This window comes from Cavia porcellus, unplaced genomic scaffold (genome assembly GCF_034190915.1).
Source record: "Cavia porcellus strain 051 isolate PalLab524CR breed Dunkin Hartley unplaced genomic scaffold, mCavPor4.1 scaffold_38, whole genome shotgun sequence".
In the NCBI taxonomy this organism is placed as follows: Eukaryota; Metazoa; Chordata; class Mammalia; order Rodentia; family Caviidae; genus Cavia; species Cavia porcellus.
Genome location: NW_026947521.1, coordinates 259,246 through 276,128, shown reverse-complemented (window position 1 = coordinate 276,128; position 16,883 = coordinate 259,246). Strand labels below are relative to the sequence as shown.

The 16,883-nt window shown below is 41.8% G+C and overlaps 1 protein-coding gene across 8 annotated transcripts in view; it reads left to right on the top strand.

The window, feature by feature from the left end:
- Window positions 1-16,883, top strand: part of Sltm (SAFB like transcription modulator) — a 42,973-nt gene that overhangs the window by 19,857 nt on the left and 6,233 nt on the right. For 2 of the 8 annotated variants that reach the window (XM_063243377.1, XM_063243373.1), the window contains 9 exons: window positions 7,953-7,980; window positions 9,344-9,584; window positions 10,231-10,280; window positions 11,800-11,918; window positions 13,763-13,912; window positions 14,865-14,968; window positions 15,093-15,259; window positions 15,717-15,802; window positions 15,990-16,153. In XM_063243377.1, the coding sequence (XP_063099447.1) occupies window positions 7,953-7,980; window positions 9,344-9,584; window positions 10,231-10,280; window positions 11,800-11,918; window positions 13,763-13,912; window positions 14,865-14,968; window positions 15,093-15,259; window positions 15,717-15,802; window positions 15,990-16,153 (1,109 nt within the window). Of the gene's footprint in view, window positions 1-7,952; window positions 7,981-9,115; window positions 9,585-10,230; window positions 10,281-11,799; window positions 11,919-13,762; window positions 13,913-14,864; window positions 14,969-15,092; window positions 15,260-15,716; window positions 15,803-15,989; window positions 16,154-16,883 lie in introns of all 8 variants that reach the window. The other 6 variants (XM_063243376.1, XM_063243372.1, XM_063243375.1 and 3 more) reach the window with 3 other exon arrangements.

Genomic DNA, 16,883 nt, shown 5'->3' with positions numbered 1-16,883 from the left:
GACTTGTAATTATTTCAAAGTAAATGTTAGCAATTTTATCCTAATTTTATAAATATTTAAAGTATTTGCCTGATTCCAAAGTCAAAACTGTATGACATGATATGTCTGCGTTTCCTTCATCCAGTTTCCTGCCATCCCTTTATTAATCACTTTTTTCAAAAGTGTGATTTATTCTTCAGGCTTTCATGCTAGGCAGTGCATTACAGTAGGTAGAACTTGATTCAGATTCTGTTAATAATTATAGTACTGTGTCTTGGGCAGGTTTTCTTAGTTTTTATGTCTGTAAAACAATAATTATGTCTTACTTTGCTAGACTGTATAAGATTAATCTCATATCCTGGAATAAAGAACATGCGCAATTACTATTTATAAGTTTTGAAGATACCAGTTACTTGAATTTTTGAACATTTTTTTCTCTAAAATGTTGTTTTTAAGTGCTTTAATTCTTCAGAATTTCCCTTGATTTTTCAAGAACTTCTTCAGACTTCTGTGGTCACATCATATGTATTCCTTTTTGTATGTACTGTTGTCCCCAGTGTCTCATTAACTTCAAGACTGGCCTTGTTCTCACTGGCCTGGACTTCACTGTCTAGTCCTGAGCAGCACTGAACTTGCTGTCTTCCTGCATCAGCTTCCCCAGCACTGGGATCATTGGTGTGCGCCCAGCTGAGCTGTGTGTACCAGCAGAAGCAGCTTTGTTTCTGTGTCCTTCAGAAATCCTTCCTGCTTCCACGCTGTAGAGGACCGTTCTGGTCACAGAGGACGTCTCCCACCATCACCTTTTTAATCCTTTGATGTCACATGGCATCTTTATTTCATCAGTGAAGTTTGTGTAAAGGGCAGCAAACCATACAGCTGAGGCAGCAGACTTTCAGACCAGCACCAGACTCCACCGCAGCGCACTTGCCGACTGCACAGTGCCAGCACTGCAGTGAAAGCGAAATGCTGAAGGTGTGGTTTATAGAAAACAACCCAGACAGTCACATGTTTTGTCTTAAAAGAAAACCAGCATCCATGCTGTAGGTTCACCGGCACTGCCCTAAAGTGACACTGTGTCTCTGAGAGACAGGGAACACGCAGGCCCACAGGGCCGCAGCGGCTGCTCTCCTGTCTAACCCCTGAGAGGAGATGCTGCCTGAGTTCTTTTGTGCTTACACAGTGCTGAAGTTGAGCCTTCAAAAATACCAGTGCCTTCCGCTACATTTATTGAGTGAACTTGTCTCAGTAGGTATTTATTGTGCTTATTATGTGCCTCATGTTTTGTATTTCTCCCAGTGTTTATAGCATATTGCCAGGTAAAAGGCAGTTGCAGTTACTTTATAGGTTGACTCAGTCGGCCCAAATACTGTGCTTATAATTGCAAACCAGGGCACAGAGATTTTCTTGACACCAGCATGTTCCTGTATTACAAGGTTGGCCCAGAGGAAGATAGTGACAGGAATGTGTGGTAAGCATGTGGGCAGGTAGAGGATGACGTCCGCAGCTAGCTTTGTCCCTAAGCTACCTTTGTCCCCAGATAGAATAGAAGAGGAGCTTCACATCATCCCTTAGCCTTTGACAGGAGGCTGCAGATCCCCTGGAGAGATAAGCAGCCTGCGTACCTAGACACTGTCATATGTGAAGTACTCTTGCTTTTTCAAGGTAAAAACAAGAGTTGCTAATTTATAGAAATCTGTAGTCAATGAATTATTTTTAGATAAGTGGCATAACTGTGCATATGTTACTGAAGCAGAAAATTTTCCCTGAGGTCTTTCTTGTACTTCTTGATTTATTTCCTATTACAAGGAATTTGGGGTGCTTTTAGGACCTCAGTTTACCTTCAGCAGAGCCAGGCTCACTGCCCAGGCAGCATGGTGACGTGAATGCCCCTTCTGCAACGTAGGTCATCTTTCCTGCTGACTTTGCTTGTTGGATACTTTGCTGCCATTGTCGTGGGTTTCATCTCTTAGAAGGTCAAGCCCTTTTCCTATGGGCGTTTAATGCCATGGAATATAAGGATATTGTAACCACTGTGTGGAGAACCTTAGGGACTTCTTCAAAAGACTGCAGAGTTACAAATACCTAAAATTTTTGAGTAAAGATAAACCATGCCTATTACCATAGCTGCTAGATATAACATTTTTAATTTGCATGAACTACAACAGAAACATTTTTTTTACTTCATAGCATTCTAAAAGTTTTACCCTATTAAGTAGCAGATTACTGGGCATTATTCTCTGGAACCTCAGCTGTAATTGAAGTAGTGTGTTGTTAGAAGCACAGGTACATTGAAAGAGAGTCAAGTATCTTAAAACTCTGCCTTTAAGTAAGCACTAGAGTGTCTCTTTCAAGAAAAACAGAAAACTGAGAGTTTCACCTTTCCTGGCTGCCACTGCCCTCTGTCCCACCTAAATAAAAGTGTTCTTCCCTTTGCAAATGTGGCAAGTTCGAAGTGTGATGAAAATTTCAAGTACAGCTATTTATTAAGAAATTCCAGGCCTGGTGTGGTGGCACACACCTGTAATCCCAGCACTCTAGAGGCTGAGGCAGGAGAATCTCCATGAGTTCAAGGCAAACTTGGGGTACAAAGTAAGTTTAAGGTCTCTCTGAACTATATAGTGAAACCTTGTCTCAAAAAGACCAAAAAAAAAGAAGAAGAAATTCCTAATAATGGGATTTACATTGCTGCCAGTTAACTGATTTACTTGTGGTCTGCTTCATTTTCTGCGCTGTGGCTGGTGCATAACTCCAGTTTCTTCTTGTGTCTTCAGCATGCTCAGTAGTGGCCCATGTCCTGATCGGCTTGGGCGCCTCACACATTAGATCATTTACACTGATGGCATACAGTGACTGCTGTACGCAGTTTGGGCACGTGGTAAGGCGAGTGCCAGCCTAAGGACGGCGTGTTTTTATGTGGCTCGTACTGTCCGGTGTGTTTATCTTCCGGCTGTCAGCTGACCCTGAGGGAGAAGCTGCCAGTGCAGCCCTGGCTGCTGGCCAGAGACATTTCAGCCCCATGCTGATGGGCAGTAGGTGGGCCCAGCCCTAGCAAGCCCTCAGTGGGCTCCGGTGACCCTGCTTTACAGCTTTGTGGGAAATACTTCACGCTGCCTACCTAAAACTGCTGCGACTCAGCTTTTTATTTTTTTACTCTTTTGGTTTTGTGAGACAGGGTCTTTACATGAGCCCAGGCTGGCCTTGAACTTGTGATGCCCTGCTTCAGCATTCCTGAGTGTTGGCGTTATAGGGATGGACCCTGCCTAGCTCAGATTTTATTTGAAAATTCCAATTAAGAACTAAACATGCCCTGCTAGTGTAGTGGTGCATACCTGTCCCAGCTTTCTGGAGGCTGACGCAGGATGATTGACGAAAGTTTAAGGCCAGCCTGGGCAATGTAGTTCAGGTCAGTACAGTCTGAATCACATAGGTTTAAAAAAATAAAGCTTTTTAAAAATTTAAAAGAGCTGAGCATGTGCTTTAGTGGCACAGTACTTGTTCACGTGCCTGCCCTTGATTGAGCCACCAGTACCACCAAAAAAGAAAAACTGAAGCATTCTGTAAATCTTTCTTGTTTAAGATGGTAGTGCATATTGCTTTATTTTTTTATGGTGTCATTTGGGAAATTGGGAATCTCATATCAGAACATAGTTGCATGATAGTGTGATTTTTTTTTTTTTTCCCTGTTCAAAATCTTTTTTTTTTTTTAATTTTATTTAAAGAGAAAAGAAAAAAAAAGCAGAGAAAGGGTACAAGTTATACAGATTTGCAGAAAAAAAAATGAACAGTGGGAAATCACTAGTTAATGGATTACATATTGTCATCTTAGAAATAATTGTTCAAGTCACAAAATTAAAGCTTGTAAAGTGGACATTCCATCAATGATACTGCAAACAGTTCTGTTCAATGATCCAATAATACTCTGTGATATCATTTTCTATCTTATACACTTAAATATACATGCAGTTATATAGTATAGAGTACTTTCTTTTCCTCTCTTTTGTACAATGACTATTACACATTTTGGGTTTCATTGCTCCCATGGTTCTTATTACTTTTTTGGAAGAGAGTAAAACCAAATGTGACATAACAGAACAGAATCGGTCAAGTCAAAAGGGTGGACATAATACATAATGTGAAAACATAATACAAGGTGATCAACAATGGTTACCATAATGCCTCCCGCTATCTCTAATAGAATTGCCTATATCGTTAGTTACAATACAATTGAACAAAACAGTAAAGAATAAAACCGACAAAACCAAAACATTGGAGACATTGTAGGTCTTCAAAAATAGATAAAAGTCAACGAGAATGGGCGTTATAATGAATCTCATTATCTTCACAGCTGATGCCTAAATTTTCGAACCTGATACTATCCAGCAAAACAGAATAGGGGAACATCAGTTAAAAACCAGATGGTGAGAGTAATACAGGGCTTTAAATCGAGGTAATGGAAAGTCAAAGTGGGTTACTATAATATATCCTGCTATTTTTTCCCTTTAATTAAAAGGATAAAAAAGTAAATAATGGAGTGGAGATTGAGATAAAAGAGGGCATAACAACGAAACAGCACAGATCAAAACATAACCATTTAAGCAGAATAGTGTTTCACCACCAGATAATCCTGACCTAAAAGTAGTTACCATATTATCTCTTTCCTTGAAATCCTTGAGTACAACTTCGTATACTGTAGCATTAAGTATATCAAAACAATGTAAAACCATTTAAGAGAATGACAGCATTACAGAGTATTTAGAATCGACTAACGGAAAATGAACAATGGTTTCTGTATAATCTCCTTGTCTTTAAAAGGTTTTTGCTTATACTATCGTACATAATAAAATCCAGTAAGATACAACCTATTTGGACCATTGGAGACAGAAGGACAAAAGCTAGATGAGACTTCAAAACAAGATGATACTAAATCAGTATTACCTATTAAGATGTCATTTTCTCCAAAATAGCTGTTCCTATCATCCAATCTTCTCTGCCTCATTTCTGTTGAGCTCTTATTTTGTCAGTAGCTGTCAGTTTGTCTTCTTCACTTTGTTCTCTGCTCCATTCGTTGTGGCCTCCCCGCCACTATTTCTGGGTTCTTTGTATTTTTCTTTTTTTAGAATATCCTGCAATACTCTCTGTAGAGTTGAATTGGTGGTTGCAAATTCCCCCAGTTCCTCTTTATCCTGGAAGCACCTTGTTTTTCCATCAATTTCCAGGGACAGTTGTGCAGGATATCTCAATCTTGGCTGGAGATTATTTTCTTTCAAAGCTTGAATTATTTCCCCCCACGCTCTTCGTGATTTGATGGTTTGTGCAGAGAAATCTGCTGTAATTCTGATGGGTGCTCCCTTGTAAGTGGTCTGTTTTTTGTCTCTGAAGGCTTTTAATATTCTGTTCTTGTATTGAATTTCTGGAATTTTTATTATTATATGCCTGGGTGTTGCTCTGTTTGGGTTGTAGGTAGCTGGGGTCCTGTATGCCTCATACATCTGAGTATCTTTACCTTTTGCTAAATTAGGAAAATTCTCCTGGATTATTTCTGTGAGTAGCTTTTGTAGTTCATTTGTTTGTGTCCCTACTTCTTCTTTTATGTTCTTAATCCTTAAGTTATGGCTCCTCTTATCATCTTCTTGTCTTTGTATTATTGCTGTTTGTTTCTTTGTTATTTTTAAGAAGTTTTTCATTTCATTCTCCCATATTACAATTCTGCCCTCCAGTTCAGATAGTCTGTCCTTAGTTTCTTTCAAGCTGTTATGCCAGTCTTTGATAGACTTCTTAGTTTCTTGGTAGTCCCTTTGAACCTGCTTCACGTATTCTATGCTTTCCCTGTTTTCTCCATCAAACAATTCTCCCCTCTTTTTTTGTTCTTCCATTCCACCATCTGTTTTTTCTTGGGTGGTGCTTAGCATTTCTCTAACTATTTTGCATACTTCTAGCTTCAGGTTGTTGATAACTTCATTCCTGAATTGGTCTATGAGGCTCTCTATATGGCGCCTTATGTGTAATGGTGCGGTGTCTGCTATTGCCTGTTTCTCAGAATTGGGGGCCGAGGAGCCTTTCTTGTTGCTGCCTCTTCCCATATTCTCTGTTCCTTATATATGCAAGCTTATATGAGAGGCCCAACTTCTCTCCCTGTCAGCCACAGCCTGATCGAATTGCGCCGGTTAGGTGTTCCCACTCACCGCTGCACACCAGGCAGCCTACGTGGGGCCCGCCCCTCCCGGCCTCCGTCGGGCTCTGGGATCTGGGTTGGGCCAGCCTACGGGGTCCGCCGGCAGCGTCACGCAGGCCAGGCACTTTTCACCAATCCCGCCCGAGAGGGGAATGTGTGGCTGGAGTCGCCACTGCGCCCTGCTCCCGCAGGACTGCCCCGGGCCCAGAAAGTCCGCTGGAGTCAAACTGTGGTGGAGTGTCAGTTTCTCTCACTCACCTCGCCACAAGTCAGAACATGCCTCCCTGCCCGTCCTGTTTTCGACTCCGTTCGCAGACTCCCGTTCTCAGAGTTTCCGTGCATCTCTCTCCTTGCCGAGCCGATGTAGAGGCAGCCAGCCACCGCGCGGTGGGAAACCCAAATCGCAGCTTCCAGTGGCGTGGGGTCCAGCCTCAGCAGCGAGGCTTTTCTGTTCCTGTTTTAGCACCAGGACTGCATTCCAAGTTGGTTTCTCTCAGCCGAGTTCGTTCCTGAGTCAGCAGAGCATAACTCCACCTGCTTATGTCTCTTTAGTCCGCACCATACCTGGCTTCTGAGCCTAGTTTTCAGAGAGCCTCCGGTAGTTGCTGTTATCTGTCCGCCATGTTCTCCCGGAACTTTTTTTTTTTTTTTTTTTTTTAATCTTTTTCCTTTTTCTATCGGTACCAGGGAAGTATTTTCATGATACAAAAAAAAAAAAAAGTTTTTCCCTTTGTGGTACTCCTGTTTCCAACCTAGCATATTTTTAAGTGAAAATACCAAATATTTAAAAATTCAAGTCATTTATACTTGACTGTTTTTCTTGTTTTTCGTGCAGTACAAATAGTATTTCTAAATTGGGTAGTCAGCAGTGTGCGTGGGCTAACTGTGGGTTCATTTTGAACAGATATAAAAAGAATAAGTAATTTAGCTGGGCATGGTGCTGCATACCTGTAATCCCAGCACGTGGGAGGCTTAGGCAGGAAGATCGCTATGAGTTCAAGCCTAGCCTGGACTACATAGTTCAAGACCGGCAAGATGCTGCCTCAAAATAAAAAATGATTTGAATATTTTGAAATTGATTGTTGTAGTAGTCATTGTTCTCTCTGCCATGCTTAATTAAGAAGCAAGATTTGTTGGGGTGGTTTTTTGTTTTGTTTTATTTTGTTGGTACCGTGGATTGAACTCACGATCTCATGCTAGCCAGGCAGGCGCTTGTGCTGCTGAGCTAAACCCCTGGCCTGTTGTGTTGTTTTTGTTTTGGTCTTTTGAGTCAGGGTCTCTCTCTGTTGCTCAGGCTGGCCTCAAACTCCTCGAGGTGATCTTTCTACCCAGCCTCCCAAGTGCTGGGATTAGAGGCCTGTACCGCTGCATCCCGCTATGCTGTTTCTCTCATGTTCGTTTAGACTCTTGGAGGTTTATGTCTGCAGGTAATACTCTCCTGATGTTTTTCTGAGTAATGTATGCTAAAGGGTACTTGTGAACTGAGTGATGTAAAATAACAGGTCAGTCCTTCTGTTGGCAGCTTTGGTTTGGGTAGGATTTCAATTCTGTGAACTAGTTTTGAGTAGTGAAACTCCTTGTTTGTTGCTGTAGTCATCGACACCTTTGCCTGTTTTCTGTAGTGTTTCACCAGGCTTGTGCTGTATCTCTTAATTTTCTTAGAATGTCTTAAATTTCTTAGAATGATAGGTGTCCTAAATATATTATTAACTCACTAGTTTAAATTCATGGGCTTAGTGACATTAGTAAAGTTTAATTTTATGCACATTTATTTTACATTGGATTATTCTTTGAATTTCAGGATGGTGAGGAAGAGGAAAATGAGAAAGGTATGTTTGATGCTAAGTAGAGCGTAGAAATTGCTGACTTAAAATAAATCATGTGAAAATAAAGCACTCATTTGAAATCTTATTTTTAAATAAGTTCATTTTTCAAATTTATCAATTTAATGAATTAAGTTAGCATCTTGGTTTGTTTTCAATTGATTTGATTTCCTTTTGAACACAAACACTCCACCTGAACAGCCCGTGGTGGTCACTGTGGTGAACTCTGTTTCACACGGTAAGTGGTGGCAGCTGCAGCGCAGACACTGCAGTAACTCGCGCTCAGTGCACTCGGCTGTGCTTAGTGCGCTGCCACCCAGGAGCCACCACCCAGGTGCTGCCACGTGGTGGTTTGAGAGCTCGCTCATCTGACAGTTACAAGGACAGTTAGCAACTCGTATGGTCAGCATGAGGCTGCATCTTGGACAGAAGTCCCGGAATCCCACTCAGGACTTCAGATGACATGGAGCAGCCCAGCCCTGGTGACGAGTGCCACGCAGCTGCTGAGCACACCTCTCCGCACCGGCGACCTCGCGGTGTTGTGGGAACGCAAAACGCCTTTGAAAACGGTGACTGCAGACTGGCTGGCTAGGACGAAGACTGGAAATGAGCGGTTTCATGGACGCTGTGGAGCAGGAGCCCCTCCAGAGCCTTGTGTAGCAGTTTGCCACACTTTCTGGACTTCCTGGAGTAGAAGAGTGAAAAAGATGGTCCCCAGAAGCCGTGAAGCCTGGTGGAATCCTCAGCCGGCGGTCTTAGGAGGTCACTGTGGGAGCTCTGAAGGCCACAGGGTTAAACCCAGGACGCTGCCAACATTGCACAACAAATCTGCACACTATGGAGGATCAAAGTCGTCCTGTGCCACTCACTCATGGCCAGAGATGAAGAGCTGGTAGATTCTGGACAGAACTCTTTGCTCAGTATTGTTGTTTGGTGTTTGTATGTAGAGATCATTTCCCATGAAGAATAAGTGATCCTGGGTTAAGGATTGTTTATGATAGTTAATACCCTTGTGTTTCCCCTAACCTTCCATCAGTGCTAATAACTGGCTTTATATTTTCTAGGTCCTATTCTAGCTTATGAGTATGAAATTGTTTAAACTTCTTGTTTTGCCATATTTATTCCTGTTAAACCCTCTTAGCTATAGCAGGTTCTGGTGATGGTACACAAGAAGTATCTAAACCTCTTCCTTCAGAAGGGAGCCTAGCTGAAGCTGGCCACACAGCTCCCGAAGAGATGGAAGCTAATGCGACTGGGAAAGAAGCTGAGGATGACAACATCTCGGTCACAATCCAGGCTGAAGATGCCATCACTCTGGATTTTGATGGTGATGACCTCCTAGAAACAGGTAAAAATGTGAAAATTACAGATTCTGAAGCAAGTAAGCCAAAAGATGGGCAGGACGCCGTTGTACAGAGCCCTGAGAAGGAAACCAAGGATTATGAGATGAATGTGAACCATAAAGATGGTAAGAAGGAAGACGGCGCGAAGGGCGATCCTGTCGAGAAGGAAGCCAGAGAAGGTTCTAAGAAAGCAGAATCTGGAGACAAAGAAAAGGAAACTTTGAAGAAAGGGCCCTCATCTACTGGGGCCTCTGGTCAAGCAAAGAGGTTTGTTTTTCTATGTCAGTTCTTTACGATACTGAATTCCAGCATTCAATAAGATCACTCTACATTAAGGGGGTGGCTTCAAGACCATGTGCAGTAATTAGTGTCTTATGATCCTGCCTGTAATGTTTTTGAACGTCATAAGTTACATTTAAAAAAAATTGAAGATCTTCATGATATGCAGTGTGTCCTACTGATTGCTTTGTCAAAATTATCAGCGTGTATTTGTTTCTCTTTTTTGTTTTTTGGGTTTTGTTTTTTTTGTTTGTTTGTTTTTTTGGTTTTTGGTTTTTTTGGTTTTTTTTTTTTTCCAATTGACAATTTTTTGTGTTTTATTTTTAAAAATCCTTGCGATGGTTAATGAGCAACTATCGGTTCTAAGAACACAAAATGAAGCAAGTCCCAGTCCTGAAATCTGGAGAAGATGGCCATATATCTACTGAATAGAATTGTCAGAAAATCTAGATCTTCAGGCGTCTTGGGGAAACTATCAGTGCAAGAATCCTCAGGGAACCACTTGGTCAAATAACCTAATCTGGGCTTTTGGAATTGTTGATTTGCATTCATAGTACTACTTTGCAGTATAGTCGGTATCAAGCTGTTTGGTGTTTTTTGTTTTCAATTTTCTTCTGGTGATTTACCTCTTTAGCTCTTCAAAGGAATCTAAAGACAGCAAGACATCATCTAAAGATGACAAAGGTAATGGATGCTTTTCCTGTTTATTTCAGTGATTACTTTGCTTGTTGTTGCTAGAAGGAGTAACTGACTGATTACCTGGACGTTTGGTCCTAAAAGTTTCATTAACTGAAAGTGTACAGATGACTTTTGTTTGCTGTGTCATTAGATTGCAGCAAACTGTGATTGCATCATTACCCTTTGCTTTGTAAACTGGGATAAATATTTTAAACCCCATTTACTAGAGAAATTTACCTGTTTGTACTAAGCAGCTTTATCAGATATTGGTAGATACTTAATTTTCTTACATTACAGTTTCAGAAACATGTTCAGTTGGAGTAGTCTGCAGCCTCTGGACATGACCTCCTTTGCTTCCCTGCCCTGTTCTGTCAAGGAGGAGAGGTGTATAATAAGCAGTATTTGGGTACATTTGTGGGTCTAGTGTTAGAAAGAAAACCAGTCTCCTAGACTTTGGTTTTACTTTAATCATTCTTTAAATCAGCTTATTCTGTTAATAAACCCAGTAAGCAATATTTTAATGCATAAGAATTTACTTTCTGCTTTGAATTCCTAATTTGGAATGGATGGTTATCTTATGTAGGAAAATTATTTTAAATGCTTGCAAGTTTCATGATGGCTATATGTGATTACTTTTGCTATTGGGAAAATCTCTGGTTATTTCATGCCTATGAATGATGTAATAAACCAAGTTTGGAAGAAACTGTTTTGTAAGAAAACATTTTATAGTACCATTCAGGTACTATAAAGTCCTAAAACTTGGTCTCTCTCTCTCCCTCTCTCTTCCCCTTGCCCTCGCCCTCTCCCTCTTTCTCTCTCCCTCCCTCCCTTTCTCTCTCCCTTCTCCCCCACTTCCTCCCCTCCCTCTCTGATACTGAGAATTAAGCTCAGGATCTTGCGCTTGCTTGCCAGACAGGTGCTGTGCCATAGTTGCATCCACCTCATGGATGTTTAAAGGAGAATGTGTGCATCCTCTCTGGTTTTAGTGGGCTTACATCTCACTGTTCGGGAAGGATAGTGACCTGGTGTTGTGATTAGCCATTATGATAGCCACACTCCTTCTGGTTTGGGTTAATGAGTAAGATACAAGAGGCTTATAAAATTGTACCATTTAAATTTGGAAGTTTAGTACATTTGGTTGAATAGTGCTTTTTCCTGTCATTCAAACTGTCTCTTTTTTGTAATTAGGTAAGTACCTGGGTGCAAATGTTACTAAAAATACAAAAAGTTACACAGACATCTAGTTAACATTTTGTAAGATAGAGCAGATCATTTGATGAATGTCCTAAAGAATAGCAAAGCACCCTCTTACAACTCATGCAGTTGGAAGTATATAAACTCATACATTTCCTCAGTAATCACATTGTTATTTTTTGATTGTGATAGCATACTCATAAGATTTCAAATATAGTAAGATCCTTTTATCAAAATTGAAAAGATTTTATAGTTTGAAAGAAGACTGTCCTCTTAATTTTGCAAAAAACTTTCTAAGTTACTGACCTGTCTGATACTACATCTGTTCCAGGAAGCACAGGTAGTACTAGTGGTGGCAGTGGAAGCTCAACTAAAAATATCTGGGTCAGTGGACTTTCTTCTAATACCAAAGCGGCTGACTTGAAGAACCTCTTTGGCAAATATGGGAAGGTATGTTCTTTTCACTTTTATATGCATCTTTCTGATGTCTGTGTTTGAATCAGGTTAGTTGAAAACAGTATTGTGGAAGGAGGATCACTGTGGGTGTCCATCAGGCGTGTTGGAGGGTAGTTATTAAGTTCCTGGAGGATAGTAGGTGAGGAATAGGGCTAAAGCCGGATGCTGCTTCCTGCTTCCTCTCATGCTGGATCCTGGCATCTTTGTATTCAGACTTCAACCTCTTTTAGTCAAGGATTTCCTTTCATACTGTTTTTTTCCCTAGTAGCAGGCATGAGACTTGACATATACCTGAGGTTGATCTAGTCCTTTGAAAATACAGCAGGCGGGGCTGGGGATTTAGCTCAGCGGCATAAGCGCTTGCCTTGGAAGCAGGCAGTTGTGAGTTCGATCCCTGGTACCGATAAAAACGAAAAAGACAAAAGAAAAGAAAAAGAAAATACAGCAGGCTGGTTTAGGCAATAGTACATGTAAATTGTTGGGGATAAACTGTTCCCTGTTACAGCGATTCCATTCCACTGATAGAGAAAAGTGTTCAAGTATATAAGGCTGGGTGTGTATGTGTGTGTGTGCGCGAATCAGTCCTGAATGCAATGAAGAAAGAATGTCAAGTGTTAATGAGAGGAAAGAAAAGACTTTACTGTGACTCACTTACCAGGGAAAATTTCTCTGGCATTTACATGAAGACCTAAAAAAGGAGGAGGAGTAAAACATTCTTCAGAGAACTGTTTTCTTCACCTGTAGTTGGTCTGGATTGGGATTCTCAATACTTTGTACTTCATAGGATAGCTCTAAAAAACTAAAATGAGATCCCTGCCTTCCTCTCTACCTTCCTTCTAGAGCCTCCCTCAGTCAGTTCCTTGCTTCCTCACTCACTCCTCCCTCTCCTCTGCCTCCCTGTTTCCCTCCCTTCCTTCCCCTCCCTCATCCCTCTGCCCCTCCCCTCAAAAAATAAATAAATAAATTAATTAATTAATTAATTAACTAACTAAAATGAATACTCCAGTAAGCTCTTGTAAATTCTTGTGTCAGATTTGGAACACTGAGAATTGTAGGCCCATAATCAGCTGTGGCATATCTTTTTTTATTTTTAGTAGTTAAAAAATACTAAAACAAGATTTAATGTTGGTGTTTGTTAGGTCTAAAATTGGCAGTGAGGTACTGGGCTTAAAACTTACATTGCTGTGGGTCAGATCAGCCTTCCCAGAGTGGAGGCAAAACTGGCTATCAGGCACACTGTAACTAGAGCCCGAGGGTCTCAGTCCGCCCCTGTCTACCTGCGTCTTTGCTCAGCACTGCCTGTTGCTCCTACTTTCCTCCTCTCACACGCATGCCTGCTTGTCTCTATCCATCCATCCTCGGGAGCTGAAAGTCTCTGTTACTTCTGTGTTGATGAAAAAATTTTGAAAGCATTAAACAGGAAGTTGGCTTTCCACTTCTGTGGTGTGCTTTTCAGTGTCTGTGTGTGTCTGTGTAATTTTTTAAAGATAGGGTCTCACTTTGTAGTGCAGGCTGGTTTGGAACTCTCTGTATAGCCCAGCTGGTCTAAAACTCACAGCAGTCCTCTTGCCTCAGCATCCTGAGTTCTGGGATTACAGGCGTGTACCATCACACCTAGCCTAAATTGTTTTTTGATATGTTAGATTACTACTTTGCATACTTAACTTAGTTCATATTGACCAGGTAAATGATGATTACAAGAATGTGAAACAAAATAATAAAGCTAGAGTGTCCTGTTTTGGTTTTCAGTAGTGTCAGTTCTGAAGTTCCATCTGTTGACAAGTGTGCGCAGTTGTACAGCTGGCAAACTTTCTAAAAGTGTGTTCTCATTTTCATAGGTGCTGAGTGCAAAGGTAGTTACAAATGCTCGGAGCCCTGGGGCGAAGTGCTATGGCATTGTCACGATGTCTTCCAGCACAGAGGTGTCCAGATGCATAGCCCACCTCCATCACACTGAGCTGCATGGACAGCTGATTTCCGTGGAGAAAGTGAGCTTGTTTTCCCATCTACGAGGGGGGCTGATGTGATGGCTGATACAGGCCACATTCCCCTAATCGGAGAATCTAAGATCAGAAACAGTTTTTGGTGTTTTGGAGATCTGGGTCTCCCTGTGCAGTCCAGGCCGGCCTCAGCCTCAGCCTCAGCCTCAGCAGTTTGCCTGCATCAGCCCCTCAGGTATTGGGCTTATAGGTGTGCATCCCACACCTGACCAAAATGTGGAACTTTCTGTTTCGGAGACAGGATCTTCCAGTGTTTTTATTGGCCTTGAATTCTCCTTAAAACCCAGGCTATGCTGTCTCCTAGTCATCCTCCTGCCTCAGCCTCCTGGGTGCTGAGATTACAGACACGTGCCACTATGCCCAGCTAAAATCTGAAACTTTTTGAGTGTGTAGTGTTCAAAAAGTTTCGAACTTTGAAACATTTTGAATTTTACATTTTCAAATTAAGAGCACCCATCTAGTGAGGTCTGTGGGAATATTCCAAAACTTGAAACCCACCCTACCCCAGTCATTTCAGATAAAAAATACTTAACCTATAATTCAATTTAAAGCTAACATGCGCAGGAAGTAGAACTGAGAGTGGTTTTATTTTTATGTATTCGTTTTTAAATTTATTTCCCTAATTTTTTCTTTACCAAGTTTACTGGCATTAGCCCACTTTTTTTTTTTTTTTTTTTTTTTTTTGGTCTTTTTCCTTTTTATCGGTACCAGGGATCGAACTCACGACTGCCTGCTTGCAAGGCAGGCACTTATGCCGCTGAGCTAAATCCCCAGCCCTGATCAGCCCACTTTCTATAATCATAGAAAAAACCACTTCATTTTATTTATTTTTTTGGTACCAAGAATTAAACTCATGACCTCGAGCTTGCCAGGCAAGTGTTGTGCTGCTGAGCCATACCTTTAAATTTTACAGGGTGTTTTCCTGGTTTAACCCCTGTAGGTAAAGGGTGATCCTTCTAAGAAAGAAATGAAGAAAGAAAACGATGAAAAGAGTAGCTCAAGAAGTTCTGGAGATAAAAAGAATGCAAGTGATAGAAGTGGAAAGTAAGGACTGATTTTCATTTTGGGAGGTTGCGAGGAGAATGTTTTTAAGTAAACGTGTGAAGCTTTCTGGTGTCCTGATGAAGTGGTTCTCAGTCTGTTTTCTTGTCTGGGCTGATACGGTCAGAACGCAAACCTCTGTCAAGAAAGAAGAGAAAAGGCTATCGGAAAAATCTGAGAAGAAAGAGAGCAAGGATAGTAAGAAAATGGAAAGTAAAGAAGAGAAGAGTGACAATGGAACGAGCGGCCAGACCTCAGAGCTGACGAAGAAAAGTGAAGAAAAGAAGCGAATAAGTATGCTGTGCCTTTCATGGCAGCCCCAGCCCCTGCCCCTGGCCCCGTGCTGCGGCTGCCTTGTCCTGCTCAGGGGCCCTGGAGTGACGATCCCATGACTGCGGCCTGCGGGGGGTGCTGGGGGGCTCCCTGTCTGCTCCTTTCCCCCCTGAGAGGCAAATGTGCCCTTTTAGAGGCTCCTTCAATGTTAGATCCCAGCTGACTTGGGCGCGGAGCTGGCAGATGATTACGAGCTGACTTATAGTGGTCCTTGATTTGAGTGAGGACCTTTTGGCACTTGGTGAAAATACTTATGTTAGCAAGTTGGACTCATTTAAGAATTCAGTGTTTTTATGTACTTACGATATTTTTCACCAAAATATTTTTTTAGACACTGATTCGTGTGTGTGTGTGTGTGTGTGTGTGTGTGTGTCTGTGTGTGTGTGTACATACATATTTTTTTTTCCCCTCCTCTTAGGTTCAAAGAGTCCAGGACATATGGTAATATTAGACCAAACTAAGGGAGATCATTGCAGGCCATCAAGAAGAGGAAGACACGAGAAAGTGAGTCTTGAGGATGTTAAGTACTGTTTTGCAAAATACGGTTCTGTGATCTCTGTCACCCTTCTTTCATGCTGGAAAACAAGGAGGAGAATGCAGCACGTCACTTGATTATCTCAGGTGACCTGCTAAACCTGAAGAATAAGGCTCTGAATTTGCTTCTGCTTTTCTTACACTTTTCCCCCCTTAGATTCATGGAAGAAGCAAGGAGAAGGAGAGAGCCAGCCTAGATAAAAAGAGGGACAAAGACTATAGGCGGAAGGAGATCTTGCCTTTTGAAAAGATGAAGGAACAGAGATTGAGAGAACACTTAGTTCGTTTTGAAAGGCTACGGCGAGCAGTGGAACTTCGAAGGTAGGAAGAGCGCTTGCTTTGTCACTGCCTTGGAAATCAGACCTGGTGTAAGACTGTCAGCCAGCTTTTTAGGAAGTGCGTCCCATGGAGATGGTTGGCCACTTTGGATGGTGTGGTGCCATCTAATACTTGAAGACCCCGTAGCCCTTGACATGTTAACCAAGCGCCTTTGCTCTGTTAGCTCCCTCCCCCCCGCGGTTGGGGAGGTTGCCGAGTTCATTGTGGGGCTCGGAGGCCTGCAGAGGCCCGCAGAGTCTGGAGGTCTCTTCCAGTGCCACAGGCCAGGGAGTGGCAGAGGCGGACTCCGATCCAGACTTCGGGCTCCAAATCCAGTGCCCTTTCCTCTGCTCCAGAGCTGCTGCCATCCAAATGTGACCTTAATGGAAAACCTGCATTCGAGGTAGTTTAAAGTAAGCCGCAGTGTTCAGATCCTATGTTGAAATTTTAACAAATTAGCCAAAAAATACATTGTTCTTTGAATCAGTGCCCAAGTGAAGGAAAATTTGCTTTTGCAAGCTTCCTTTATTCAAACTCTAGCCCCAAGCAAACATTTTCTGAAAGCAGGCTAAAAAGAAAACTAGAAAAATACAGAATATCGGTTTTTTATGACAGAATCTTAACGTGATCATGAGTTGCATTTTACTTTCATATGTATCAGTTGTTGGATGTCACGTGAAATACCCTTGTGAATGTTTTATATTACATATTTCTAGACGTTAGCCATCTTGTT